General features: G+C 38.6%; 1 protein-coding gene across 1 annotated transcript in view; it reads left to right on the forward strand.

The window, feature by feature from the left end:
* The window catches only part of CFAP54 (cilia and flagella associated protein 54), a 174323-nt gene that overhangs the window by 40173 nt on the left and 119145 nt on the right, over positions 1 to 15005 (forward strand). Inside the window, exons 17-22 of the mRNA XM_029078670.1 lie at positions 1193 to 1321; positions 1486 to 1618; positions 3492 to 3578; positions 3665 to 3786; positions 9540 to 9716; positions 14895 to 14987. Of these exons, the coding sequence (XP_028934503.1) occupies positions 1193 to 1321; positions 1486 to 1618; positions 3492 to 3578; positions 3665 to 3786; positions 9540 to 9716; positions 14895 to 14987 (741 nt within the window). The remainder of the gene's footprint in view (positions 1 to 1192; positions 1322 to 1485; positions 1619 to 3491; positions 3579 to 3664; positions 3787 to 9539; positions 9717 to 14894; positions 14988 to 15005) is intronic.

Below are 15005 nucleotides of genomic sequence, written 5' to 3' on the forward strand. Positions count from 1 at the left end.
CTAGCATTATCCCTAGAGATTGGCAGCTTTTTTTCTTCATATTTTACTGGTGACTGTTTTTAGCCTCAAAGAAATCTGAAGGGAGGGGCTGTCAACAGTTAAGGAAAGGCAAAGGCTGAAAGTGGGTTAGGGAAAAGCTGAACTTTTATTTGCTGAATGTTTAGATCATGGATATTTGCTAACTGTTTGGATTTCAGTGTACAGTCTACTACTTGATTGTCAATTAATAATTAATGCACAGCTTTAATAGGTAGTGTTTTAGAAAAATATAAATTGAGTTTATTTAGATTTAGATAAGATAGTCTATTACAAAGCATGTTTTAAATCCTTTTTATTAAGAACTTCTTGTTTCTCAAAGTGATCTGGGAGATTCTGGAAAAAAAAAGGGCAGCATTTTTAGATTCTATAGTCCATTTAAGTCACCATGATGAAATGGGGAAATAGAGTTTAATGGTGAAAGTTATGGGATTATGAAATTATTGTGATCAAATCATCAAATTATTAAATTGAAGTATAAAGAAATTCTTGTTTAATATCTTCAGCAAGTTCCTAAGAAAAGTGTATTTAGTTGTAAATATTCTCTCTTGTAATGTCCTGTATCTATGTTGATATTTCTGCATTTTGTCAAGAATTTTGTTTTTATAGTCATGCTAGAGGTTTTTTCCTACAATTTTGTAAATTATACTTTTTGTGTTGGAGAATCTTCCTCTAAAAGGGCTAAAGCTTCATCTTTTTTAAATGCTGTAGTTGTTTTCAAAGGAAAATATTTGAATAGAAGCAGAGTATCTAAAATATTTATCACTCCCCAATTGTGACAATTGGTACATATTCTCAATATGTAGTGAGTGGCTATAAATCATTTCTGCTTTCTGATATAAAATATTTACATTTGCTGTTACTGGATAGTAGAAAAATAGGAGATTGAAAGTAAATTATTTTGAAATGAAGCTTCATTCTTCATGGGAAAAACCATGGGCCCATTCATTGTGGGAATAATTTTCAGCTTTATGGCTAATTCATCTTATAGTCATTTGACTTGGATAGAGCCAGTCTGTGCTACATGCAGAGTTTTTAAAGTATATCAGTACTATATCATGACTATTACTTTAACATAGCTTTAAGAAATTTTTTTATAGGACCTTCCTAGATTTTTATTGTTCTTTGGTCAATATTTTTGTCAAATTCATTGTAGAAAAGTCCTGAAGAACGGTTATTTTTTGCCTATGAAAATTTCAGCAAAGCAATTGATAGTATGAACTTAGCCCGCTCAGGGACGTCTTTGCCAAATGGATTATCGGTACTTGACCACTGTTACACCAAGGTAAGAACTTAAGGATCTCAGAATGAACCTTACTATGGTGAGGAAAATATGTTAGAATGCACATTTTCATTTCTTTGTGCTTTGATATGTCATATGTTGTGCAGCAAGTGTGTTGTTTTGATAACTACTTTCCTATTTATTTTCCTCTGGATTCAACTGGACAGAAGTTGAACACTTCAGAAGCAAATGGAAGGTGCAATACACCAGTCACAGCCAATAGTTTTGTGATGGATTTACACCTTGAGCTTATCCAGGCTCAGCACCGAATAGCTGTAATGCTTATTAACCAGACATCAGGTAGGTTTCCCTGATGTCCAGTAATTTCTCTGAAGGGGTTTTAGGTGGGACTCAATAAGTTCAACTTGTGGGAAGGTCTTTAGCCAGATACTACCTCACAGAACATTTTGGCAATTGCCCGGTTGTCCGTGAAGCTGGTTGTGCTCCTAGATATTTGGAAGAGGGTGAGGAGGACAGGCAGTGCTTTGCACACAGTAAGTGCTCAGTAAATAAGAATGAATGCCTATAGTTTATTCCTGAAGACACCACTGGCCATAGTTTGTGGTTTGGGTTTATTAGACCTCAGCCTCTGTGTTGAGGACTTCAAACTCTCTCTCTTGACCTCGTACATCACAATAATGGCAAAAGTGGTTTCCACAGCAGATCCTCCTCTGCCTCTTCTGGTACAAATTAAATTCTGCCCTCCCTCAATCCCCTAGACACACACTCACGTTTTTGTGTTATGCAGAATGTAACGGACCCTCATTTCATCCATTCAGTCGTATTTACTGAGCTCTTACTGTGTAGAGAACACTGTACTAAGCGCTTGGAATATACAATTCGGCAACCTTCATTTGCCACAGCTTTGAATGTTTTGTCCAGTGGCTTGGCATCTGGGAAATTTGTCAAGGAGCTCCCCCTATTCTTTTAGCCACTATTGTTTGCTTTTCCTGGTTATGTAGTAAAACTTTCTCATTACATATACTTTGAGCTTTTAGGGGGCTCTTCTTTCTAAAATGTCATTCATGTTGATCTTTTAATGGATTCATGTTGATAGTCACAATAATAGGGAAAATCTACATTATATTTAAAGATCATTACAAAGCTCCGTACAATTCTGCCACTTTGAGTCAGGGGATTAAAGTATTGAATTTTGTCATGAACCACATGCATCAATTTAGTAGTTTGCTTTCAGTATAAATTATGATAATTATAAAAGAAATGAGTCAAGAAATTCTAATGAAAAGTAATTAATGTGTAGTAATATTCATCTAAGGATCCCAAAATGCCTTGCATTTTTTTCCCTGTGCTTAATATAACAGGGTTATAGCCTATAATGCTATTCCTACTGCTTAACCATTGCAGTGATAGATTAAATTTTGAAAAGAACAATCTCATCTCTGCACAATTCCACTTGATTTCTTTATTTCTTTGCCATTTCTCCACTGTAAAACATCTATTAATGGTATTTATCGAGCATGTACTGTGTGCAGAGCACTGTACTAAGCATTCACATGAGCACAATATAGTACAGTTAGTAGACATGATCCCTGCCTTCAAGGAGCTTACAGTCTAGTGTACAATTGTTGACGTGTATCTCTATGTATTATGTAATCCATCTGTATACATGTATATTAGAAATGAGGATAACTAGAATATTAATTATAAAACTAGTCTAATTCTGAATGAATTGCTATTCTCCAGAGATTTATTATCTGTTCAGTTAAACTACTTATTAACCCCAAAGGCCAAAACATAATTTTTATCTGAAGTTAGTTCTAAGAGTGGCTTGTGGTACTAGATGTATCAATTTAATGAAACACCTGGGGCAGTAGCCAATGCAGGCCACTGAATTGTGCAGTAAGAGGTCCTACCCTTTTCAATTGCAGTCCCCATTTACAACGGAGACAAGAATTACTCCCTTTCTTGAAGTAATGTTGTAGAGAATAGAAACGGTATTTTGCATATTGGGAGATTTTTCAACAATACAGTCAGTGCTGTCTTAAGTGAGCGAAAATGCAGAAAAGAATATTATCTACTCCGAAGTAGAAACATACTGAGATATCTTTCTTCTTTAGTAGTTCAGAAGAAAGGTGAGGTAGAATAGGGTATGGTAATTAAAAAAGACTGTGGGTTTTTATTTTATTTTTTTGACACATCTTTCTTTTTTAAGGTTTTCAAACTCTGGATAAGGATCATAAGCCCACCAAATCATCTGTAAATATCAAACAATCTGTAAATAACGCTCAGTGTTTAACAGGTAATATATAAAGGGTCATAAAAATATTTACAACAGGAAAAAAGTTTTATCCTCCTGCTTGATTAAATTAATATCTTGTTTTATAGAATCAGATGTAATGAATACAATCAAGAAAAATAAATTATCCAAAGCTATCTTCTTGATGCAGAAAGCTGAGCTGATATTTCACAAGCAGTTAGCCAGTGTTTCGCCAAACCACCTCTTAGAGGTAAAAAGAATATCTTTTTAAAAATAATCTGTAACTTTCTAATGAGCTTTAAATTGTAATAAACATTTTCTTAATACTCCTAGTTAGCCTCAAGTACTAAATTAAGTTACAATTTTATAATAGAGATAAGAAAAGCTTTCTATTTATGTTATCTTTTCCTTGGAGAAAATTAGAAAAGTGTAATTCAGTATAGAGCTGAATGGGACCCAAAGAGTTGCGTCTCTTCAAAACCATTTTCTACAATAAGGCCTTTTCTCTTTTAAATTTCATAATTTCCATTGGCATTTTAGCTTTCTCCTTATAACAATTCAAATTAATTTCTAATCATTTCTCTCTTGCTTATATTGAAATTGAAGTGTATTCCTTCTCATTTGCTATTTGTAGAAATAGTTAATTCGCCTTTTAGGCGGTCTTTATATATTTTTATTGTGAGGAAACAAAACTACCCCTTCACTTTTGAAAACAATAACTAAAATGTAAAGCTTCAGAATGGAAAAATAATTTTAAATTGTTACTCTGTCACTTTAGCTACATTCTCTCTTCTCTGTCTTTACCAGTTACAAAACCTCTACGTTTTTTCAGCCTCCCTATGTGAGTATGTGGCTCCCATCTACTTGTGTCCTGTGAGAAATGTAGACCATCCTTCTTCCTATACCCCTAAAAAATTTCTACCTTAAATAATTTTTTAAGTGCCAAGGTAATTGGGGAGCAAATAGAGATGGGAAGTTCTTTAGCTTGCTTGATTTGCTTGTCATTTCTGTCTGTTGGGTTTGTGGGTAGGGAATTTCAAAGGCATCTTGTGATGAAGGTGAGAGCAGTGGGATGGATTCTATAAATATACAGTTGTCCTTGATATTCAAGGATGATATTGCTGACCATGAGATTTCACCTGTGTGTAAGGGCTGCTGAAGGACAATTTTTTTCCCCTTCCCCGTATCTTTAAAAATATAGTACTACACATTTTCTAGGCCGTCACTGTTTTAGATGAGCAGTACATCCCCACTGAGGCTTTTCAAGCTCCAAGAGCATTGCCAATTGGCTCTTCTAAACTTGTATTTACTCCAGGACTTAGTACAATGCTTGGCACTTACCAAATACCATGATTATTCAGCTGTTCACTGTAATAAGGTTTTTTTAGGAAGAGTTTTCAGGGTGGGAAAGGATACCCTATAACTGGCAGGATATGTGTTTGAGTTGCTTTTGCAGAGTGGTGATGGGATGTGTTGAAGCATCCATACCCTGTCGCCCTATACCTGACAGTACGTCAGGGGCCCTAGGATAGAATATTCCTGAGACTTCTTTCAGCAGGAGAAACTCTGGGCCTCATCCATTTTCTAAGCTGCTATAATAATAATTTTGGTATTTTTCAAGCATTTACTGCCTTTCAGATACTGTGCTGAGCACTGGGGTGGAAACAAGCAAATCAAGTCGGACACAGTCCCTGTCCTACGTGGGGCTCATGGTCTCAACCCCTATTTTACAGATGAGGTAACTGAGGCCCAGAGAAGTGAAGTGACTTGCCCAGAGTCATCCATCAGGCAAGCAGCAGGTCAGGAGTAGAACCCATGTCCTCTGATTCCCAGCCCAGGATGTTTTCACTAGGTGGTACTACTCCTCATGGTAACTTTTCATTCTGTGGCTCTCAAAACAGGTTTTAAAACTATAAAAGTTGCAGAACGATAAGGAAACTTGAGGATAGTTGTTTAGCCTTCTCTTTTCTGTACTAAAGAAGTGATTATGGTTGTTTTATTAATTCTCACTTTACAAATAATCAACTTCCAAACCCTCCAGATCTTGTCAGATCATCTTCTCTTTTAAGCAGAGATCTGAAGCCAGTCTTCATATTACCAACCACTGATACATTCTGAGAAAGTAAAGATTTACTTGGAAAAAATGGACTAAGTATATTTATAAATTAGGATTCCTTGTTTATAACTTTTCCTTCTTGTTTGGCAAATAAAAACTTTTGATATATGATTAATAAAAAAAGCCATTGCTTATCAGATTTTACAGGATTAGGGAACTAATTGTTTGGATTCTTTATTGGGTCAAAATCATTTTTTTAGAACAGTTTATACCAAAACTTCATAAAAATGTATTCTGTACAGTTGTTCTCCAAAATAGTTAAAAATGTAATTGAGTCAAATTGAGAATTGTCTTGATCTTGAAATCATCCTACTGGGAATGAATATGCAGCTCAGTACACCCAATAAGGGAGATTATCTGTACAGTGCAACTAGGAAAATAAATTTATTCAAAATTTCAGTGGATTACAAGAAGATTTTTATGTAACTAGAGGCTTATCATCTTAGAAAAAAAATCCAACAAAGCTTTATTACCATGATTATCATTCCACAATTACGTTGTGGGGATGCACACTGCCTTTTTGTTTGTTCTGCTGCATCTGGTGTTGTATGCAAATGTTCTCAGTAAGTGGTATTTCTCTCTTCCCTCTTGAGCCCCACATATTGAAAGTTATAGGTGGGAACATTTAGGAAGTTTTAGAATATTCCTCTATCTCAATCTACAAAGCCCTGTTTTTGTTTCAGTGATTGAAACATTTGCATACTTTTAAAGCATTTGCTAGTGAAATGAATGTTTTCTTTTCAAAGTAAACATTTTGCCAATTAAGAAAACATTGTATTTAGAAAATCTTTGCCAATTAAGATGTTACCATAGTATAGTAGAAGCAAACAAAGCCATATGACATTGAGAAGGGAACTCATACCCAATTTTACTAACTATAGCTGGCTCCATAACCCAGAGGAGGAGTGTGGTCTAGTGGAAAGAGCCCTGGACTGGAGACCTGGGCTTTAATCCTGGCTTTGTCACTTGCCTTCTAGGTGACCTTGAACTTCACTTCACTTCTCTGTGCCTTTTTCCTCATCTATAAAAGGAGAATGAAATACCCCTTCCCCCAGCCCAGTAAGCTGGTGACAGGCTGTTTGTGATCTGATAATCTTGTATCTATCCCAGTGCTTAGCAGAGCGCCTGGCATGTATACAAATCTGCCCCAAACTTGGGGATTCCCAGTTATTGACCTGGTACCAGCATTTAGAAAACCCCCATTTTGTTGAAAGGTGGTGCAAGATATCGCTGATGCATTGCTTGTTTCGCTATCAGCAGCTTTTTGATCTTCCATTCCTTCACTTTTATCCAATTTTAGTGGGATCCTCTAAAAATGCAAAATGTCTGCCTGGTAGACAGCACCTAACGGAGATAGTATCATTTATCAACAAAAATGTTCATTCTATGTCTCCCAACTCCTCAAGAACCTCCAATGGCTACCCATTCACCTCCGTATCAGACACTCCTCACTGTTGGTTCAAAGCACTCAATTAGCTGGCCCCATCCTACCTCACCTCACCAATCTCCTACTACAGCCAAACCCACTCACTCCACTCCTCTAGAGTCAGTTAACTCACTGTTCCTTGAGCTTGTCTACGCTGCCGACCCCTTTCCCCTGTCCTTCTCCCTCTCTCTCCATATATGCTGGACTACCAGTCTCTCCACCTTTAAAGCATTTAAGATCACATTTTCCCCAAGAGGTCTTCCCTGATTAAGCCCTCTTTTCCCTGGCTTGCTCTCCCTTCTGCCTCATCTATGTACTTGGATCTGTGACCTTTGGATATTTGATATTTGCCCCACTCCCACAGCACTTAGGTACTTATCTGTAAATTATATATTTTAAATTATTTATTCACATTGACTGCCTCCCCCTCTAGACTGTGAGCTCATTATGGGCAGGGAATGTATCTACTAATGCTGTTGTGTGCTCTACCAAGTGCTTAGTACAGGGTTCTGTAAGTAGTAAGCACTCAACCCATTTGCTATAACATCAATGGGGGGGTCTTTACAGTAGGTGGGGATGTTGTGATATTGTCAAGGCTCTTTTGAAGGTGACTTTATTCTCCAGAAGGTTGACCTTAAACTATTTGGGTGGATTGAATGCTATGTTGTAATACACTGTTTGTGTCAGTAGGGTCCTTTCATCACATGGAACGATACATAAATTCATAACTCTTCAACATGATTGGCTGAGGAAGACCTCCAAAAACCTCAGTTGTAATCTCACTGAAGGCAGTGACTGTGTGTGCCAACTCTGTTGTCCTCTCTCAAGCTCTTAGCACAGTGTCCTCCACACAGGGACAGCAATAATGGCCAGCCCGACTCTCCTTCCCTTTCCGATATCCACCACCTTTCCTCCCACCATTGAGGTTCCCCTCTCCCTGGAAGCTCCAAGTGCCCTGGCTGGGGATAAAAGCTGCTCTTGTGTGCTTTTAGATTCCTCCATCCTTGCCGAGATTTTAAACCTATTTCATGTATTTGTGTTGTGTTTAAATGTTCCATCATTCCTGTGGTGTGTGTCTCCACTCCCTTCTCCTCACTTAAACTTAGATTGCAACACCCTTAGAGAGACAGGGACTGTGTCTAATTCCTTCCTGTGTATTCCCTCCCAGCATTTAGGACAGTGCTCTGCTGTTAGTAAGCACTTAATAAATATTACTATGACAACTAATGAAGTCTATAGAATATCAAGAAGCGGCATGACCTGGTGGAAAGAGCATGGGCCTAGGAGTCAGAAGACCTGGCTTCCAGTCCCAGCTCTGCCAATTGCTTGCTGTATGACTGTGGGCAAATCGCTTATCTTCTCTGTGCCTCAGTTCCCTCAACTTTAAAATGGGGGTCAAATACTCTTCCCTCCTGCTCAGACTGTGACCCCCATATGGGACAGGGACCAAATCCACCCTAATAAGCTTATGTCTACCCCAGCTTAAAACAGCTCTTGACCCATAGTAAACATTTGACAAATACCATAACAAAACTGTCTAACACCAAATTTTGCTTTATCAGTCGATGGTATTGACCACTTAATGTGTACCAAGTGTTTGGGTAAGCTCAATAGAGTTGTTAGCCACAATCCCAGGCCACAAGGAGCTTACAATCTAATGGGGGAGATGGACAATTAAATTGCAGATCGGGAAGTATCAAAGTATAAGGATATGTACATAAAGGCTTTGGGGGTTGGGGAATCAGAGTGGGGATATGAATGTGAGCGCATAGGTTATGGAGTAGAACATTACTATTAAGTATCCCAGTCCCAACGATTCTTTTCCACATTTCAGCATTGCAATTTACCCAGGCAATGAAATCTCCCCTGAAAATCAGTTTTTTTAGCTATTGGCAGTGCTGTACAGCATTTGAATTTGCAGGAGGAAGGACACAGCATATAACAAATGGGTGATGTGAGAATAATTTTTAAAAAGTAGTGGTGGAGATTCAGGTGTTGCAAATTTTAGAGACTCCATTATTAAATTATTATGGAGTGTGCATGAGTCTGAATTAAAAGCAGTGGTTAGGTCTAAAGGAAACCAATTAATGGTATTTATTGAGCACTTCTTGTGTTCAGAACACTGCACTAAGTAAGCTCGGAATAGTAGAGTACAGCAGAGTGGGAAAACATGTTCCCTGCCCCACAAGGAGTTTACCACAGAGAAGCGGAGTAAGTGAATTGCCTCAGATTTTTAAAAATACTGAGTAATTATGCTAAGCTTTGTGGTACAGTTACTATTTCCAAGCAACTTCTGAACTATTACTCCAGGTCTGAAGTTATGTATTCAGTGATGTGGTTTGGATAACAACTATGATATATGGTTTATGAGATTATATTGTTTATGATCAAGAATTTTTGCAAAGCTTAATGAGGCCCAATCCCTTAAACTTATTTTTTCTGTCTTAATTTTTAATAACAGGAAGCATTTTCTTTAATTCAGAAGACTGAGGCAGAACAAAGTGCTTTGTATTCATATCAGAAAAAATTAGAAGATTTAACTAAGGAGAAAAACAGAATTCCTCCTCCTCCTATACTGCTTTCCAGATCATCTCATTCAATGACCTTTAAACCTGCTCCATTTACTTCAGATGTTAAGGTAATGCTTTCACTTCAACTTTAAAGGAGTTCAGTAGTGTATCAGTCCATAATTGGCATTTATTGAGCGCTTACTGCGTAATGAGCACTGTATAAAGCATTTGACAGAGTTCAGTAGAGTAAGATACAATCCCTGCTCGTAAGATCTAGTATGGTTATATTGCTCTTTCACTGGGCAATTAGTAGAATCAGTAAACTTATTTATCTCACCCTTGGAAATATCAATCAGTTAATGGTATTTATTGAGTGCTTACTATTTGCAGAGCCCTCTACTAAGTCCTTGGGAGAGTGCAAAACAACAAAATTAGCAGACACATTCCTTACCCGGAATACCCAGAAGCAGCCTTACCAGAAGTCAGGGAACGGTACCCCAAATACCAGAGATGTGTCTGCATTTTCTGATCCTTCGTTGAAGTCCATGGTGGGGTTCTTAGATCTACGCCAGTGCAGAATTAGGACCCAAATATCCTCTGATATCTACAGCCCAGGCTTTTTGCTAGAGTGGGATATTTTTAATTTAGAGATTGGGGGCAGAGGGAGGGTTGCCATACCCTAGAGTTTGATCTGGATAGGCTTCTTGGGGTTTCCGTGGACCCCGTCTCAGTGTTAGAAAAGGAGATCCAGGCAACCCCTACATTTTCCATTAAGTGGCTATTTCCTCTGAAACAAACCCACTTTATTTCAAGATTGGCTTTTTACAACATGGCCTAGGTGAGTATGTGATATCACCAAGCAGCAGCCCACTAATAGTATTAATAATGGTATTCGTTAAGCACTTACTATATGCCAGGTACTGTTCTAAGCGCTGGGGTAGTTATAAGATAATCAGGTTGGCCACAGTCCATGTCCCACATGGGGCTCACAGTCTTAATCCCCCATACTAAACACTGTACTAATCGCTTGGGAGAGTTCAATATACCAATAGACACACATTCCCTACCCATAATGAGTTTACAGTCTAGAGTGGGAGACAGACATTAACGTAATTTACAGATATGTACATAAGGGCTGTACAGTTCAATAGAGTTGGCAGATATGTTCCCTGCCCACAGCAAGCTTACAATCCAGACGGGAAGACAGACATTAATATCATCACTGTCCTTTTTTCACAAAATATTGCCTCTCTTTTCTGATTGCCCATACCGAAAAGACCCCATGAAAGCAAGACAGTGGAGCAAATAAGAAGAGGGACTGCTCTTGGCTCTCTCACCACTTCGGGTGGGTTTCAGAAAGTGCCTGGAAATCCAAATTACTAGCCAAGCCAGATATTTGAAATTGAGGTTGAAGGAAGCTTACAAATATCTTAATCAATGGATGTTGAGTTGTTTATTTTAAATTGCACTGTTGTTTTGGGGTAAAATAAATTCAGGATTTAAGTGTAAAAAAAACTCCAAGAAGCTAAAAATGGATAAAATAACTCTGTGGTGAGCAATAAATGTCAGTGTAAAAAGAAATGTATTGTGACAGACATCTGTATTGTAGAAAATTTCTAGGTGGGAAACTTGAGGATTGTGGTGGTAGTTGGGGCTGTTACGTTTTGGATACTTTCAGGGTTTCTCCAGATCGCAATGGCGATCTTGGATTCCAAATAAATTCCAGATTTTTGTTTATATTTGTGCTCTTATATATAAGCAGGTTGTTTTCATTTTCCATATAGTATGAAAAAGTCATGTTTCTTCTGTACATACACTGGACCTAAGACTTTTGATTTTAATGTATTGAATTGACTCTCAAATATGTTATTTTGGTTAAATTAAAATTAATGGTCCTGGTATTTTTGAATACTCAATAATTGCTCAGAATCATAAATTAGAAAATGTACCATTTTAGCACTGTTATTAAGGGTATATGTAAATGTAAGTATCCAGGATTTAATGAAAGAATAGCCCTTATTTCATTGTGTAAAACAGAAATCCTACTGAGAGCTCACCTCCCCTACTGAGAGCTCACCTCCTCCAAGAGGCCTTACCAAACTGAGCTTCCCTTTTCCCTCTGCTCCCTCTCTTCCCCCCACTTCACCTCCCCTCAGCTAAGCCCCCTTTTCCCCCATTTCCCTCTGCTCCTCCCCCTCTCCTTTCCCCTTCCCTTCAGCACTGTGCTCGTTCGCTCGTTTGTATATATTTTTATTACCCCATTTATTTTGTTAATGAGATGTACATCCCCTTGATTCTATTTATTGCTATTGTTTTTGTCTGTCTCCCCCAGTTAGACTGTAAGCCTGTCAATGGGCAGAGATTGTCTCTATCTGTTGCCGAATTGTCCATTCCAAGCGCTTAGTACAGTGCTCTGCACATAGTAAAGTGCTCATTAAATAGTATTGAATGAAATCTAGAATAAAGGGAATTTTTGTCAATGTACGTTATTGAACATTAGATGGTGCTGTGTGTTAATATAAGATCTGTCTTTGCAAAATCAGCCATTTATTTTACTTCTTAAAGTTCTTCTGAAAACATTTATTCCAGGAAAACTGATTTCATTGGAATTTCTAAAAATATTCATGTTAATGAAAAGCTCTTACTTTCAGAATTGGTGGTGACTTGTTCATTATTGGTATCATGCTCCTTATTCTCCAGATATTCTGATTAGTTCACTTTTACAGTCCTCCATTCAATAGTGAAGTATTACAGTTGGTAGAACAAGATAAAAATCCAAATCAAATTTGTAAAATTTCATGGCTAACAGGGATTACGAAAGACAGGGGATGTGACTTTTGTAGATCTGTTCAGGTTTTAATTTAACTGGGCTTTTGCTTTAATGAACATATTTTTGGGGTGAATAATAATTGTGGGACTTAAGAATTATCATCCAGGGACCGTACTAAGCGCTGGCAGCGTGGCTTAGTGGAAAGAGCCCGGGTTTGGGAGTCAGAGGTCTGCCACTTGTCAGCTGTGTGACTGTGGGCAAGTCACTTAACTTCGCTGGGCCTCGGTTACCTCATCTGTAAAATGGGGATGAAGACTGTGAGCCTCACGTGGGACAACCTGACTACCCTGTATCTACCCCAGCGCTTAGAACAGTGCTCTGCACATAGTAAGCACTTAACAAATATCAGCATTATTATACAGTGCAATCAGTTTGGACATAGTCCCTGTCCCTTATGAGGTTCACATTATCAATCTGCATTTTACAGATGAGGTAACAGAGGCACAGAGAAGTGAAATGACTTGGCCAAGTCACACGGCAGACATATGACAGAGCCGGGATTAGAATCCTGACCTTCTGACTCCCAGGCCTGTGCAGGTTGCTTCCGTGGAGGTTCGGGAGGGTGGTCAATTGCCTGATTTCACAAAAACCATTTGGTTTGCAACTGGTCTGTTCGCTGTCTGGTACTGATTCGGTACTAGATGCTTTTTATGTCGGTTTTTATTTTTAGTGCTGAATCTCCCCCGCTGCCAAGGGCGCCAGCTCCGCTATGCCCCCAGAATTCATATGGCTCTGGGAGGGGATGAAAAGCCCCTCGACCAAGTATAGGGTTCAGAGGTTCTCCAAGAGAAATGTTCTAGAATTGCCTAAAATATGTGCACTTTCCCAGAAAGGTGGCTGTCAAGTCTTCATGTTATGCTGCTTTAATGTGGGTGACGTCATTCCTTTTCTGATGCAAGAGGGACATCAGTGCCACCCTGCCCTGTGATGGGTCAACAGTTTACAGTTGGGAAAAACAGCCAGAAAAGAGACCGAGAAGACTAGAAGAGAGAGAGTGTGAAAGTAAAAGAAACCGAGACACATAAGGAGAGGGAGAGAAAGAGAGCACATTAAGGAAGAGGATAAGAGAAATAAAGAAGACAGAAAATGGTTCTTGGTGTCATCACTGAAGCATTAAGGCGTTACCTCTGTTAGAAACATAGAGAAGCACACCCACAGAGACATAACCGTATTCATCAGGACATCTCTCTTCAGAACAGCTGGCTACAGCGGGGCGACTCATTGTTTTCTGTGCTGCTGTAGCTGCTTTGTTCAAACTAGAGCTGGTATTTTTGTTCGAGGTGATCTCCTGGGGGTTTCTGGTCCAGGGAACTGGAAGCAGAGTAACCCACCTGGGAAATCCATGGAGAGCCCTCTCCTCAACAGCAACAGTAGCAGGGACCAGATATGTAGTCCAGAATAGGGCTGTGGAAGAGCAGTGTGGCCTAGAGGAAAGGGAACAGGCCTGAGAGTCAGAGGACAGGGTTCTAATCCTGGCTCTGCCTCCGGGCTGCTGTGTGACTATGGGCAAGTCACTTCACTTCTCTGGACCTCGGTCACCTCATCTGTAAAAAGGGGATTCGGTACCTTAGACTGTGAGCTCTGTCTGGGATAGGGACTCTGTCCAATCTGATTACTTTGTATATACCCCAATGCTTAGTATACACTGCTATTAAATACCATTATTGTTGCTGCTATCTAATAGTAGCAGTAATATTAATAGCAATAAGAGATATAGTTGGGGAGGGGAGATCTCACCACCTCTTTTCATCTCTTGCTGCCTCTCTCCCCCTCTTGGTTTTTACCTGTTGCTGCTGCAAACGTGGCCGTCTTGCATTGGGTTGCCGAGGCTGCTTCTATTATCCCTGCCAAAGTGGAATTCTGGGAGATCCAATCAGCCATCTTTTGAGTGTTGGACAGAAACCTGAAACCTGAATGCGTCCTACACAATGTAATTTTTAGCTCAGATCAATAAAATGGGTCTTCCATACCAGTAATATATGAAAGATATAAAATATGAAGCTCTTTCTGAGGGCAACTGAGTTCAGTAATCCTGAATTAATTTTGGTTCTTTGCATCCCAGTTACTCCAGACTCCTATTCCTGGACTTTTTAGATCTTTTGACCTAGGCTTTTCAAATTTTTCCTGCCACTTCAGGTAAGGTGACTGATTAATCATCAAGTGGGGCAAATGACTGTCTACCGTTTTCTTTAAACTCTCCAAATACGGAGATTAAACCATTTCCTTTGGTAGTCTACAGTAATGTATTTAACAATCTATTATTCCTTAAGTCCAGCCCAAAATGGTTTCTGCCTTATAGCCCGTTTCTTTTTGGTTGGTTCCAAAAAGTGTGGTTAACTATATCTTTTATAAGCTCAGAATTTTTTTTCAAATCTTGCACATAACATTGTCATTCAAAAAGTCATTCTTTCTTGCCATTATCAGTTAGATACTCTGTTAGAACCCAAACTAAAAGATTACATTTTTTTCTTGAAAGGTCTCTTGGTACCGTATTTTTGGATGTAAAGCAGATGGATGCATTGTAAAAGTCAGACTCAATGATGATCATCTTTCAAGTTCAGGAGAAGTGGTAAGCTAAAGTTAAAAT

This window comes from Ornithorhynchus anatinus, chromosome 14 (assembly GCF_004115215.2).
Source record: "Ornithorhynchus anatinus isolate Pmale09 chromosome 14, mOrnAna1.pri.v4, whole genome shotgun sequence".
Lineage (NCBI taxonomy): Eukaryota > Metazoa > Chordata > Mammalia > Monotremata > Ornithorhynchidae > Ornithorhynchus > Ornithorhynchus anatinus.